Raw genomic sequence first — 15,860 nt, 5'->3', positions numbered from 1 at the left:
GGATACGTTCGTAGTACGTCCCACCTTGATTGTGCGGTTATTTCACGCACAGTTATTCGTCTGTTAGCACTGATACCTCTATGTAAACGCCGCTGCTCTCGGTCGTTAAGTGAAGGCCATTCGCTCCCAGCATTGTGCGTGGCATGCCTGAAATTTGGTATTCTCGGCAAACTGTTGACACTGTGGATCGCAGAATACTGAACTTCCGAAATGGAATGTCGCATGCGTCTAGCTCCAACAGCCATTCCGCGATCAAAGTTTGTTAATTCCCATGGTGCGGGCGTCATCACATCGGAAACCTTTACACCTGGCATTTGTGTACAAATGACAGCTCCTCCAACGCACTGTCCTATTACACATTGTGTACACGGCACTTCCGCCATCTGTATATCGCTATCCCATGATTTTTGTCACTTCATTGTAAGTCTTAGGCTCCGAACTGCATCGCGTGTTTTTACATTTCTTCGAAACTCAAACTGATCTTCTGATGGTCGACCTTCTGGTATGAACGTAATTTTATTTCGTATCAAGAAGTGCTGATGAGCTACGTATACTATTGAAGTCTATTGTATGTATTTTGTCCAAACAACCGACGAAGAATGTTAATGCGAGCTTCGTACTTGTGCTGGGCGTGACGGAAGGAGAACGTCAGTTTGTTGACAGTAAGTCGGCCGGGACCTCGCCCCTCCACGCCGTAGTGAATATCGGTGGATAACGAAAATACCAGCGGCTGTGGAGGACGTATCAGAGAGGAGGGCGGCGGACCGTGTCTGACGCGGGCCCCACAGCCAGATAAGCGACCCCTGACCGGCGCGGCGATAGCGCGGCCCGGCCGAGGCGTGAGGCGCGCGGACCGACACAGACAGTCCGCGAGTCCTCAGCTGCGAGCCGCCACGAGGGAGCCATGGGCACGGTAGGTGCTCTCTTTCTCTCTCCTACTTCCCTGCAACGCGTAGCGTTCTCGAGATTTCGGAAATGGGCGTCAACAACAAATGAGTAGAGTGGTCGAAAAGGGCTCACCCCAGAGGCGGTGGTTCCCAACATGGGGAAGAACAAAAGGGTCCAATTACGTTCCTGTCTGGAAACTAAATTGTTAAGTTGCTGCAGAAGTTCATAGCGTTGTTGTTTTGCATGTTGGTATTCCAGTTGCTACGGGTTCATTTATCAATTGTCAAAAAAGAAAAAGGGTTCAAAATGTGTGAGAATTCTTATGGGACTTGACTGCTAAGGCCATCAGTCCCTAAGCTTACACACTACTTAAGCTAAATCATCCTAAGGACAAACACACGCACCCATGCCCGAGGGAGGACTCGAACCTCCGCCAGGTTCAAATGGTTCAAATGGCTCTGAGCACTATGGGACTCAACTGCTGAGGTCATTAGTCCCCTAGAACTTAGAACTAATTAAACCTAACTAACCTAAGGACATCACAAACATCCATGCCCGAGGCAGGATTCGAACCTGCGACCGTAGTGGTCTTGCGGTTCCAGACTGCAGCGCCTTTAACCGCACGGCCACATCGACCGGCCCTCCGCCAGGACCAGCCGCACAGTCCATGACTGCAGCAACCCAGACCGCTCGGCTAATCCCGCGCGGCTATCGATTGTCATTTTTTATTTGTAATTCACTGTTGCCATTTGAGATTACGTATCATCGTTTTCTCATTTGGAGATACTGAGTGGAGCTGTGGACGCTAGGAAAAGGAGTGCCAAGTGCAGAAATCTGAGTATTTCCCACACATCCCTTTGTTTGAGTTCAAAAGAATGGGACAACAGCGGAGGCGGCCAGGAAGATTTCCCCGTGTGTGGGGTAATTCCATTGGACACAGCACGGTAAGAAAATTGATTTCTTTGATTGGCGACTCTATAGAGTGCTGGGTGCACAACGACTATATACCTTAAATTAGAGAGAAGGTCAACGTTTGCCGTAATATTGATGGTTTATTGATAGCAGAATCGATTTTCGATCACATAGTGATCATCTTCAGTGCTGTGGTGTATAAATTAAACTCGTAGGCACTGGTGTCAAGTTATCAGTAACCAAAGCTTATGAAACGATCACAATAATTGTGATCGTTTCATAAGCTTTGGTTGCTGATTACTTGACACCAGTGCAATCACAATAATTGTAATCGTTTCATAAGCTTTGGTTACTGATAACTTGACACAAGTGCCTATGAGTTTAATTTCTACACCACAACACTGAAGATGATCACTGTGTGAGTGAAAATCGATTTTACTGTCAATAAACCATCAGTATTACGGCCAACGCTGACCTTCTCTGTAAATTGATTCCTTTTATTAAGGAGGATCGTTTTGACATAAGTGACGCTTCACGTTCACGAAGACCTTCGGATTCTGACGAAGATCGTTTAAAGGCATTAATCCAAAATGATGCACGTGAGCGTATTCGAGAAACGACAAACTTGATGAACTGTGATCATTCCATCATCGTGCGACATTCGCATGCAATTTCAAAAATCGGGCGTTTGGGTACCGCATGCTCTAATCCAGAATCACAAAGATCAGCGGGTGGCCAAATGTGCATCTCTGTTTGTTCATTGTGAATTAGCTCGTCAACAAGACCGACCATTCCTGTCCTGGGTTGCTACTGGTGGCGAGAAGTGGTTTCTTTATCCTAACATAAGGAAAATAAAGGAATAGTTGAGTTCAAACGAAGCAGCAACTTCCCTTGCAGAGACTTTCGCGCATCCACACAGGTAATGTTATGCTTCTGGTGGAACAGCGATGGCGTTGTGTGCTACGAATTGCTTCGCCGAGGTGTAATCGTCGCAGCTGACGTTTATTGTCAACAGCTGAGTTGACTTGCAGACGCAGTCGAAGAATAACGACCAGCAAGACTGCGTGAAGTGACACTACTCCAAGATAACGGCCGTCCGCATTCTGCTAGACTGATAGAAAAACCACTATACAGGAATTGGATTGGAAAGCCATTCCGCAGTCACCTTATTCGCCTGATCGCCTGATTCGCCCTCGGAACTTCCTTTCGCAATGAAAAATGTGCTCCGAACATGGCTCGATGACTTCTTCGCCTCAACACCACGTTGAGTTCTGCAGTCGCTGAATCTAAAAGTTACCCCATCGTTGGTAGACTGTTGTAAATAGTAAAGGAAAATATATTATTGATGACTGAAGCCTCTCTTATGAGTATCTGTGGTGTTCATTAAACTTATGGAAAAAAACGCTACGAACTTACGTACCAACCTAATAGACTTAAAAAAAAATCAGTATTTCGTAAGACTGTAATACTGATTACAAGCTGCCAACAACTAAAGTTCTTCTAATTTCAACGCATGAGACAATATGGTGAAGGTTATAGCTCGTGAAACGAATATATGAACTTCTTCGCCACATAGTCCACCACTGCATACGTACTTTGTACTTTGTGCCATGCATCTATGACAGTCAAATTGAGTCATATATATCACATTTGCTTAAAAAATGGCTCTGAGCACTATGGGACTCAACTGCTGAGGTCATTAGTCCCCTAGAACTTAGAACTAGTTAAACCTAACTAACCTAAGGACATCACAAACATCCATGCCCGAGGCAGGATTCGAACCTGCGACCGCAGCGGTCTTGCGGTTCCAGACCATTTGCTTAAATATTTCATGAAAATGCATTCTACAAGTTCAAAGTAGTTCCTGCAATAGACTGGAAATTGGTTGGTTATTTATTTCACAATAGTAAAGGAACTAACTGAACAGTATTATTATTATTTCTTTCTTTTCTCAGACGTTATATCTGGTCAAAAATGGAAAGTGACGCAGACCTTGATCAAGCGTGACTTCCTTTTAACTGTACGGTATACGTTATATTGCATTTAGGAACTTTCGGGTAATTGAACATGTATCAATAATTACGGATTTCTGTAGTTGTATATATAAGTTTGGATGTAGCTGTATTGCATTGATGTACTGGTGGATATTGTGTGGTATGACTCCTGTAGTTGATAGTATAATTGGTATAATGTCAACTTTATCCTGATGCCACATGTCCTTGACTTCCTCAGCCAGTTGGATGTATTTTTCAATTTTTTCTCCTGTTTTCTTTTGTATATTTGTTGTATTGGGTATGGATATTTCGATTAGTTGTGTTAATTTCTTCTTTTTATTGGTTTGATGTCAGGTTTGTTATGTGGTGTTGTTTTATCTGTTATAATGGTTCTGTTCCAGTATAATTTGTATTCATCATTCTCCAGTACATTTTGTGGTGCATACTTGTATGTGGGAACGTGTTGTTTTATTAGTTTATGTTGTATGGCAAGTTGTTGATGTATTATTTTTGCTACATTGTCATGTCTTCTGGGGTATTCCGTATTTGCTAGTATTGTACATCCGCTTGTGATGTGATCTACTGTTTCTATTTGTTGTTTGCAAAGTCTGCATTTATCTGTTGTGGCATTGGGATCTTTAATAAAATGCTTGCTGTAGTATCTGGTGTTTATTGTTTGATCCTGTATTGCAATCATGAATCCTTCCATCTCACTGTATATATTGCCTTTTCTTAGCCATGTGTTGGATGCGTCTTGATCGATGTGTGGCTGTGTTAGATGATACGGGTGCTTGCCATGTAGTGTTTTCTTTTTCCAATTTACTTTCTTCGTATCTGTTGATGTTATGTAATCTAAAGGGTTGTAGAAGTGGTTATGAAATTGCAGTGGTGTAGCCGATGTATTTATATGAGTGATTGATTTGTGTATTTTGCTAGTTTCTGCTCGTTCTAGAAAGAATTTTCTTAAATTTTCTACCTGTCCATAATGTAGGTTTTTTATGTCGATAAATCCCCTTCCTCCTTCATTTCTGCTTAATGTGAATCTTTCAGTTGCTGAATGTATGTGATATATTCTATATTTGTGGCATTGTGATCGTGTAAGTGTATTGAGTGCTTCTAGGTCTGTGTTACTCCATTTCACTACTACAAATGAGTAGGTCAATATTGGTATAGCATAAGTATTTATAGCTTTTGTCTTGTTTTTTGCTGTCAATTCTGTTTTCAGTATTTTTGTTAGTCTTTGTCTATATTTTTCTTTTAGTTCTTCTTCAATATTTGTATTATCTATTCCTATTTTTTGTCTGTATGCTAGATATTTATAGGCATCTGTTTTTTCCATCGCTTCTATGCAGTCGCTGTGGTTATCCAATGTGTAATCTTCTTGTTTAGCGTGTTTTCCCTTGACTATGCTATTTTTCTTACATTTGTCTGTTCCAAAAGCCATATTTATATCATTGCTGAATACTTCTGTTATCTTTAGTAATTGGTTGAGTTGTTGATTTGTTGCTGCCAGTAGTTTTAGATCATCCATGTATAGCAAATGTGTGATTTTGTGTGTGTATGTTCCAGTAATATTGTATCCATAATTTGTATTATTTAGCATGTTGGATAGTGGGTTCAGAGCAAGGCAGAACTAGAAAGGACTTAATGAGTCTCCTTGGTATATTCCACGCTTAATCTGTATTGGCTGTGATGTGATATTATTTGAATTTGTTTGGATATTAAGTGTGGTTTTCCAATTTTTCATTACTATGTTTAGGAACTGTATCAATTTAGGATCTACTTTGTATATTTCCTATATTTGTAGTAACCATGAGTGGGGTACACTATCAAAAGTTTTTTGGTAATCAATGTATGCGTAGTGTAGTGACCTTTGTTTAGTTTTAGCTTGATATGTCACCTCTGCATCTATTATCAGTTGCTCTTTACATCCTCGTGTTCCTTTGCAACAGCCTTTTTGTTCTTCATTTATAATTTTGTTCTGTGTTGTATGTATCATTAATTTCTGTGTAATGACTGAAGTTAATATTTTGCATATTGTTGGAAGGCATGTTATGGGTCGATATTTAGCTGGGTTTGCTGTGTCTGCTTGATCTTTAGGTTTCAGATAAGTTATTCCATGTGTAAGTGTATCAGGGAATGTGTATAGGTCTGCAATGTAACTGTTAAATAATTTAGTTAGATGTGAATGTGTTGAGGTGAACTTCTTTAGCCAGAAATTTGCTATTTTATCTTTTCCAGGGGCTTTCCAATTGTGAGTAGAATTAATTGCTGGGGTGACTTCATGTTGCAAAATTATCACTTCAGGCATTTGTGGTATCATCTTGTATGTATCTGTTTCTGCTTGTATCCACCGTGCATGCCTGTTATGTTGTACCGGGTTTGACCATATGTTGCTCCAGAAGTGTTCCATGTCTGTTATGTTTGGTGAATTGTCTATTTTAATGTGTGTGTTATCTATTGTCTGATAAAATTTCTTTTGGTTTGTGTTGAATGTTTGGTTTTGTTTCCTTCTATTTTCACTTTTTTGTATCTTTTAAGTTTGGCCAATGCTTGTAATTTCTGCTTCTTTTCATCTAATTGCTCTATCGCTTCTTGTTGTGAGATTTTACCTAACCTTTTTCGTTTTTTTTCTGACATTTCATTTCCTATAAATTGTGTTAGCTGTCTGATGTCTTTTCTCAGTTTTTCTATTCTGATCTGTAGCCTGTGTTGCCATGCTGGTTTTGTGGGTTTCTTCTGTGTGTTGGTTGGTTCTGATCTCTGCCTAGTGTTTATATTCAGTGTAGTGAATGCTTCTATATAAACCAGTAGTTGTAACTCTTGCATAGTTGTGTTTTCATTTATTTTGTTGTGTATGATTGTGTTGATAGTTGGTATTGTTGTTTCGACTTGTGGGTTATTTGGCGGACTATGCAAGAATGGTTTAATGTCTGTATTTGTGTCTTTGTATTCTATATATGTCAGCTGAAATTTTTCTTCTGTATCTAACATTGTTACTTCGAGTTCTATTTGTGCTTGTTCTGGTGGCTGTCTTAAGATTTCGTTTTCCTCTGATTGTTTAATTGATGTGTGTTGTTCTTTGTTTGTTTGCTCTGGGATGTTTGAGTCCATTATTGTATTTTCTTCTTCTTCTGATTGCACATTATTTTGTTCCAGTATTTGTTGTACTTGTTGTTTGATGTTTTCTAATTCTGACTGGGGTATCCTGTTATTTTTGATTATTACACGGATCTGATCAGCTAGTCGTTGTTCTGTTAAAAATTTTAATTCTGGGTATCTGATAATAAATTTTGTGTATACTTGTGATTTGTATCCAGTTGTATTGTTTCCTAGGTTTGTTGCTTGGTAGTAACAGAACATGAGGTGTCGATTAACTTCATCTGACCATCTCATCCTCTGTCTTTGTTTTCCTTCTAGGGTGGTTGCAGGAAGCATATCCTGCAAAACACTTCTATTTGGATTTAAATCATTTTCCAGTTGGCTAGCAGTGTCGTTACCATTGTTGGCGGGCATTGGGTTCAAACGTCGTCCCCGACCATGACGGCGCTTGTCCGAGGCTTCTTTAGTTCTGTCCTGAACCAACTAACCACTCTAAAAGGGGGGTTAGCCCTATTAGTGGTTTGTTCTTTTCGTCGCCTTTTACGACTGGCAGAACATACCGGAGGCCTATTCTTTTCCCGGGCCTCCACGGGAAGATTATTATTATTATTATTATTATTGTCGTTGTTGTTGTTGCTGCTACTGCTGTTGTTAGTGGCAATGGTCAGACAACAAAGCAGTGGCGGCCTGAATTCTTCCAGCTTCTGCCATTTCAGAAGTAAAGACTCCAGCAATCAAGTGATGTACAAAGTATGGTGCACACATTTCAACTTCTTTGACTGTAAATGGGGGTGCGAGGTATGGGTGAAGGAATTATCGATAGGGAGAGGAGAGATGCGTAGGAATTGTTTCGTAACAATTATCTACCTTCAATGTGGAAAGTTAGCTTTCTTTTTCGAGAAAAAGTTGTGGTGAGCACGTGAGAAGCGCTGAGAATTGCTTCATGATTCTGTAAAAAGGTTGTTAAAAACCAAGCAATATTAATTGTCTCATTGACTCACCAGTTCGTGATTTAGAAAAACACCAGAAAAGCAATATATTGTGTATCTCTCATCATTTCGGAAATAGAACCGTTCAAGGAAAATTCTTTTTAATTCTAAAGTTTAGTTACATGCTAAAATTAATTATGGGGCCGTACCAGCTAGTATCTGACTTCACGCAGGGATAATGCTCAGAGAAAGGTTGTGAACCACTGATGTAGCACTGCAGTCATGGACTGTGCGGCTAGTCCCAGCGTAGTTTCGAGTCCTCCCTCGGGCATGAGTGTGTGTGTTTGTCCTTAGGATAATTTACGTTAATTAATGTGTAAGCTTAGGGACTGATCACCTTAGCAGTTAAGTCCCATAAGATTTCACACACATTCGATGTAGCACATGCTTACGGGCCCGTCGCTAGTTAGTAACTCCGAAACTACATAGCAGTATTTCGAGGGAAAATTAACCATCAGTAATTTTCATATGAAAATACAGTTTCGTGTTACGTGCGCATAATTGTACAATGTTATAAATGAAAAGTACAAAATTGATAGTGTAGACCAATGGCCGTCAAACTGCAGGGGGCCCCATGCGACCCGCAGTTGTCAGCCGTATTTCGTAACAATATGCGTCTCTTAACAAACAGCCAAATAAAAAAAAACGTTAACTAACATTAAGAGCTTCTAAGCAGTGTAGTTTTCTTGGTCAGTAACAAAAAAAAGAAAGTACTTACGGAGGAACAAATATTTCACGATGTGCCGAATTTCAATTGACGATGGTGAATTAGGCCGTGGCCGTAGTAAAATGGGTCATTTACCACAGGGGCAGAGGGGTAAGTAATGCGCTCCACTGCGGGGTTAGATGATATGCGAGGGTGAATGTTCCATTGTGCATCTAACTGCGTAGGCTTTCGCGGTCAAATAAGTAAACACGAAAGTTTTCTGTTAATGGCAACACATCATATTGTAAACAACTACTACCGGTGAAACCAATGTTTCGGCCACGGTTCCTGAGTTCCGTTTTTGTATCTATTGTTTGTCTTCCAGAGCTGACAGCTCAGTGGCGTGTGCGACTCGTACCGACCAGATGCTATGGTGATGACACGGAAGTTACCTGGATTTGTGAATGCACGTTATAGAGATGATTATCTTAAAATACGGTACATATTTGTGGGAAGGAATATAAAATTAAATTAAGTGTGCGGTGATACAACGTAATGAGATGAAGAATAATGACATTCAAAGGATTTAATTGAGAGTTTTGATCTTGGTTCACACTGCAAAATGCATTTAAATGAAAATACAATTGCTGTTATTAACCAATTAATCATCCGCTTGCACCGACTACAGATCAAAACTTCGTCAGAGACTCAACAATTTCACAACTTAGGGGTCGACGAGGGAGGCAAAAATCTGAAGTAGGGAACACGACACGAAGTGTTCCGAATCGTGCCGTGTTTAAGCGATCATTACTTGGGCGATCGCTGTCAGCTTGTAGAGCCCCTTACTACGGCTCTTCTATTGGGGGCACATAACAAATTTATGTTAACAGTCAGAGCTCATATCGGTAGATATGCGGCTCCAAATTGTCAGTATTGGTCTTGAGAAAAATAGTTTGACGACCACTGATATAGACCATCCACAATTTTGTGCTTTTAATTTATAAGTACGAGACTGTTCTACCAAGAAACGACAGAAGACTCATTTAGCACATTGTACTATTTTTAAAGCGCAGCAAAAAATAAATCATTAACATAAACTTTTGTGTATACTTCAACGTTTGAAGAATACGAGTATATTCGTCATCATTCTACCTTTTTAAACCAATTTTTACGTATTTCCAATAGGCACAAGAGTTTTATTGACTTTTTCAGTTCCAATCCGATATGAAGTGCATTATTACGAAGTTGACCACAATATTGCTGGCAGAAACTGTTCACTTGCTGATTATTTTTGTTAACAGTGCGCACCTGAAAAAATCATTTACTGTTCCTCGACGCACCAAACGATGCAGACCACTGAACGAAACAATCAGATTACCATAATACTCGCGGGGTTTGACGACTATGTGTTTGTATTAAGTTTAAAGATAACCTAGCTCTATAGCAGCTGCTTTGTGATCCTTTTCACGTTACTTTCACTAACTTTAAGTTTATCCTGTGTCTACCTTTACAGTGTCTTTGTCGCCCCTGTTTCAGTGCTTTTATGTATTCATGTATGGTTCTTTTCAGTGTATAACCCACACGTATACGCCAGTGTGCGCATTTTTCCAGCCGAATGTCGCAATGCTTGGTTTCCAGCTTCCGCCTCTAAGAGCAACGTAGGTCAGGCCGTCTCAACTGGGTAAATTGCCCCCGCCCCCCGAACCCCTGCCACCCCCGGAAGACACCCCGACGTTATTTAGCATTCCCTGCAATCCTGGTAAGACTTTAAAAATAAATATAAGTCTACTGATCAAGGAAATGAGTTGTTTCTTTTATTTTAAAATACAGGAGGTGGACAAAAATTCGAAAACATCAAATATGCGACACATTACCGTGTCTAAAATGGTGTCGGAAACCTGATGGCATTCAAAACAGATTCTAGTTGAAATGGAGAAATACAGGTCTTGTATGGGTTTTAGGGAAATTTTATACCATTATTCATAAAAAATAGTGGCCAGTTCAGGTAACAATGGTGGAGGTGCGTTGCTACCATGCACGCTTCTCTCCAATGGTGAGAAGGTCGGTAATGCTGAGAACTGGTGACTACGGTGGCAGAGGAGATGGGACACTTGAGCCTCGTGCTCCCAAAACCAGTCCTGCAGTATACGAGCTGTGTGAATAGGGGCCACGTCGAATTGGAACACAGCGTCATCCTTGGGGAGCAAACGTTATAGCATGAGACAGACCTGATCAGTCAAAATGGGCACGCTATGGAATACCACGACATGGCTGCACAAATCATCAACGAACCGCCGCCATGTTTCACTCTTGGGACGTAAACTCGGCCAGAAGTTGAAAAGAGTGTGAAAAAAGACTCTTCCAACGAAATGACTTTCTTCCACTGCTGCATTGTCCAGGCTTATGGCTTCGGCACCACGTCTTCCTGTTATGAGCAGGACTGATGGATGAGTTGTTCTGGAAATCTAGCTTGTCCTGCTGTTCCCCACTTCTGGAGATGGCTTCACATTGTTTTGGTGCTGATAGTATTTGTAAGTGTGACATTCATTTCTGCGGTGACTTTTGCAGCTCTCATCCTCTTATTTTTTTTGTCACAATTGTCTTCAGTGACTGTTCGTCACAGCGCCATCTGCAGGCTTGGATAGCGTCTCCATTTATGTTCAAGCATGCATTTCTCGTGGAGTCTCCATATTTGGTCAACACTTATAAGTAAGCTTTTTACCTGCAAATGCGAGCTATTAGTCAAATTATTTATCATTTATTGTCACCTTCCGTGTGTCTCACAGTTAATAATGAACATGTCATGGCACCTGAAGCATTTTCGGTAGAAAATTCTGTCTTATGAGTGCAATTCTTTAATTCTGTTACACAAACAACATATACAATAAAGAACGCATGATTAAAGGCAGTCAGAAAACACAAATGTCGTTTAAAAATCGGTTTCTCGGTATATATCACAATGAACATCATTAATGTTAGAAGTATCTTCAGTTTTCCTAGGTTACCTTCCGCTCATCATTATGCCTGTTAACTTTTTTTTAATACGTCTGAGATACAGCAACTTATATTGTGCCTTTAATTGAAATTCTACAATAGCTTTATTTGGCACTGTTTCAACTTATGACCTTCATATTTCTACACACTTAGGTTGAATGTGCAAAACCAGTGGGGTTCTGGTACATATTTTAAATAATTAGGCCCTAAGTTAATTAATATAATAACAAAAAGTAAATATGTACAATGGATAACGCTATCCATGCACACAAAACAAACGCGTGTAACCTGAAGGCCGTATCTGTGTGCTATTTGCATCTCAGATCAAAAATGGCTCTAAGCACTATGGGACTTAACATCTGAGGTCATCAGTCTCCTAGACTTAGAACTACTTAAACCCAACTAACCTAAGGACATCACACACATCCATGCCTGAGGCAGGATTAGAACCTGCGACCATAGCAGCAGCGCGGTTCTGGACTGAAGTGCCTAGAACTGCTCACCCACAGCAGCCAGCCATCTCAGATCAGAATTTTACTTTTCATTACAGAAAGATGAAACAAAGGGGCAACAGCAGTTTAAAATTTTGTATAATTGACGTTTATTCATTGAAAAAAGAAATCTTTCCGTTTACAACTACGTTCATAATATCGATTAAAATACCTGATTGGTTTCCTACTGTAGTTCACATTTTTCACACTATTGTGGAACGGTATCTACAAAATTACTCTCATTACCAAAGTACACCCATGCATTTTCATGCAGTTGTACACTGACAAATTGACGTATACGCCCACGTTATCTGGAATGCCACAGGGCAACCCAAGAAATTTCCAAGGTTATTTACAAAGATGCTGAACCCTTTTTTTAATTTTAAAGTATTACAGTAACAACATTCAAACAAAAGAACATTTGAATCAAGCCAATAACTGTATGAAAATTATTAGAAAAGCCTATGAATCATGATATTAATTCACTCTCTTTACTCCTTCTATCACAAAAAATTTACAGGATGCACTCATGGCACCACTTGAACAAGGCACGCCAAAAATGCACTGGACAACAGATCATGCAAGGAAATTCTTTAAAAAAATTATTAAGCAACATAGAATACTCCTGAAAATATCCTTCCATATTCCCAAACATTTTACGCCAATATCTACCAACTTTGCTGCTTCTTACCCTATTCACCCGGGAGCAGCACGACGTCCACATCCACTCTTTCGTATGTCCCAGCCAGCAGTGCCTGCAACATGGCTCCTGGGCGAACTCAACATCCCCTATTTCAAATCTTTTGCACTCATTGGCTGATGGACCAGCCTGCGCCCTCCACACACCACCAATCTGATCTCTTCTGGGTTTTTCCAGCCACCCCTGATCTGAACCTTGCTAGTTTCTTCTGTGAAAATCCTACTGCTGCTTCCTACTATCTTTGGACCAACCTGCACCTTTCCATAGCCCATTTCATCCACTCTCATGTACACATACACACAAGGAAAACAGAAAGGACTAGGTAGTGTGACACAATGTGCAATTTATCAGATAAAAACACCTGTCTAGTCCCTTTTCTAAGTTCAATAGTTGGGGTACTGAATAAATATGTCTCAAGAGAGAGTTTAGGCAATGAAGTGAACCACTGGTTCCACTTCAGTTTCTACTTTTAGATTTATAAGAACATCTTAAATGCAGAGAGACTTAATTTCATACAGGAAGTAGTATCATCTTATTTCGACTGTGTAACTGATCTGCCTTGATGAGATTTCGTCAGAAAGATAACATCACACAGCACAGAGGAGCTTTCTTTCCTTTTGCAGACAATTTTTTTTCTGTAGCTATAATTTACAAATTGCAAACTCATACCTGTAAAATCGGAACAGCAACGCCTCCCTGGTGCAAATTTTCTACTTCTCTTCTGAAATATTTGTTTCTACCGATATTTTATTTATATTAGTACAATTTTTAAAATTCTCATTCTTCATTTCGATCACTCCTTATAGGGTCTTTACTAAGCTCTTCATTACTACCCAAGGTGAGTGAACTTCTTCCTTTCCCCATTTTAATGTTTCTGTCACAGCAAAATCTGTAACTCATAGATGAATCCTGTGTCCTCCCTCCCTTATAGGGGAGGGGAGTAGGAGGGGGAGGTTTCTCAGAAGGACTAATTATCCCTATAGGGTCATAAGTCAACCCCCAGGGGGTCATAAATTAATTAACAGAAAAATAGTTTTCCCCTGAATGTATGCAACCCACATAAGCAAAATGTGCAAGAAACCCCTTTGCGCTACTGCTCTACTTGGCCATTTTGAAATGCAGCTCCGGACTATAAAATTCTGATCTTGGCTCTATATCTCACAAATTTGTTCAATCCCACTGAACTACTTCGCAGAAGACATAGACATATTCCTTCCTGCAGTGTCTCAAGATTTCTGTGTTCAGTTATTTATATTCATGAAAATCTATTTTCCTTGTGTTGTATTTATATCTACTAGACCAGTCAACAAAGACCAAAAAAGATCGACTGGGAGAAAATATTCGTCTGATTACAAGTTTTTGTGCAGTGATAGGATGGATGAATAACATACCAAAAATCCCCAGTGGTAGGATCTTAGTGTGGTGGTGGGTCACCAGGGGGGTTGGGGGGAGGGCGTTCCTGGAATAACTCGAGAACCACTGGTCGTAGTAGAAATTTAACTACATTACATGTCCTACAAAAAAAGGATCTATTCATTTTTGTCTCTAGGACTAATATTGAAGCGTTCCAGCGATGGACAAATCGCAAATTATTAAACTATTGTTTTAGTATTATAAAATTATTGTTTATTGTTAAATGAAATGGATAAGAACAAATATTAATTTTGTTTACCTCATCTGAGTACAGTAGGACCGTATTAGGGGGAGGGGTTAACAGGCCAGGGGAGGGATGTGAAAGGTGGAAACGCAACAGAATGTAGTCACCGGATTGTGGTCATGCACTTCCCTGCTTCCTACATCTGCTCCCCACTCTCTCTATCCTACACTTCTGGAAATGGAAAAAAGAACACATTGACACCTGTGTGTCAGACCCACCATACTTGCTCCGGACACTGCGAGAGGGCTGTACAAGCAATGATCACACGCACGGCACAGCGGACACACCAGGAACCGCGGTGTTGGCCGTCGAATGGCGCTAGCTGCGCAGCATTTGTGCACCGCCGCCGTCAGTGTCAGCCAGTTTGCCGTGGCATACGGAGCTCCATCGCAGTCTTTAACACTGGTAGCATGCCGCGACAGCGTGGACATGAACCGTATGTGCAGTTGACGGACTTTGAGCGAGGGCGTATAGTGGGCATGCGGGAGGCCGGGTGGACGTACCGCCAAATTGCTCAACACGTGGTGCGTGAGGTCTCCACAGTACATCGATGTTGTCGCCAGTGGTCGGCGGAAGGTGCACGTGCCCGTCGACCTGGGACCGGACCGCAGCGACGCACGGATGCACGCCAAGACCGTAGGATCCTACGCAGTGCCGTAGGGGACCGCACCGCCACTTTCCAGCAAATTAGGGACACTGTTGCTCCTGGGGTATCGGCGAGGACCATTCGCAACCGTCTCCATGAAGCTGGGCTACGGTCCCACACACCGTTAGGCCGTCTTCCGCTCACGCCCCAACATCGTGCAGCCCGCCTCCAGTGGTGTCGCGACAGGCGTGAATGGAGGGACGAATGGAGACGTGTCGTCTTCAGCGATGAGAGTCGCTCCTGCCTTGGTGCCAATGATGGTCGTATGCGTGTTTGGCGCCGTGCAGGTGAGCGCCACAATCAGGACTGCATATGACCGAGGCACACAGGGCCAACACCCGGCATCATGGTGTGGGGAGCGATCTCCTACACTGGCCGTACACCACTGGTGATCGTCGAGGGGACACTGAATAGTGCACGATACATCCAAACCGTCATCGAACCCTTCGTTCTACCATTCCTAGACCGGCAAGGGAACTTGCTGTTCCAACAGGACAATGCACGTCCGCATGTATCCCGTGCCACCCAACGTGCTCTAGAAGGTGTAAGTCAACTACCCTGGCCAGCAAGATCTCCGGATCTGTCCCCCATTGAGCATGTTTGGGACTGGATGAAGCGTCGTCTCACGCGGTCTGCACGTCCAGCACGAACGCTGGTCCAACTGAGGCGCCAGGTGGATATGGCATGGCAAGCCGTTCCACAGGACAACATCCAGCATCTCTACGATCGTCTCCATGGGAGAATAGCAGCCTGCATTGCTGCGAAAGGTGGATATACACTGTACTAGTGCCGACATTGTGCATGCTCTGTTGCCTGTGTCTATGTGCCTGTGGTTCTGTCA

The 15,860-nt window shown here is 41.6% G+C and overlaps 1 protein-coding gene across 1 annotated transcript in view; it reads left to right on the top strand.

The window, feature by feature from the left end:
- The first annotated feature begins 813 nt into the window (after positions 1-813).
- The window catches only part of LOC126473557 (protein slit-like), a 57,390-nt gene continuing 42,343 nt past the window's right edge, over positions 814-15,860 (top strand). The window contains exon 1 of the mRNA XM_050100690.1: positions 814-913. Within this exon, the coding sequence (XP_049956647.1) occupies positions 905-913 (9 nt within the window). The 5' untranslated portion in view covers positions 814-904. The remainder of the gene's footprint in view (positions 914-15,860) is intronic.

Source organism: Schistocerca serialis, chromosome 4 (genome assembly GCF_023864345.2).
Source record: "Schistocerca serialis cubense isolate TAMUIC-IGC-003099 chromosome 4, iqSchSeri2.2, whole genome shotgun sequence".
In the NCBI taxonomy this organism is placed as follows: Eukaryota; Metazoa; Arthropoda; class Insecta; order Orthoptera; family Acrididae; genus Schistocerca; species Schistocerca serialis.
Note: the sequence above shows the minus strand (reverse complement) of the source record. Positions and strands in the feature narration are given on the sequence as shown.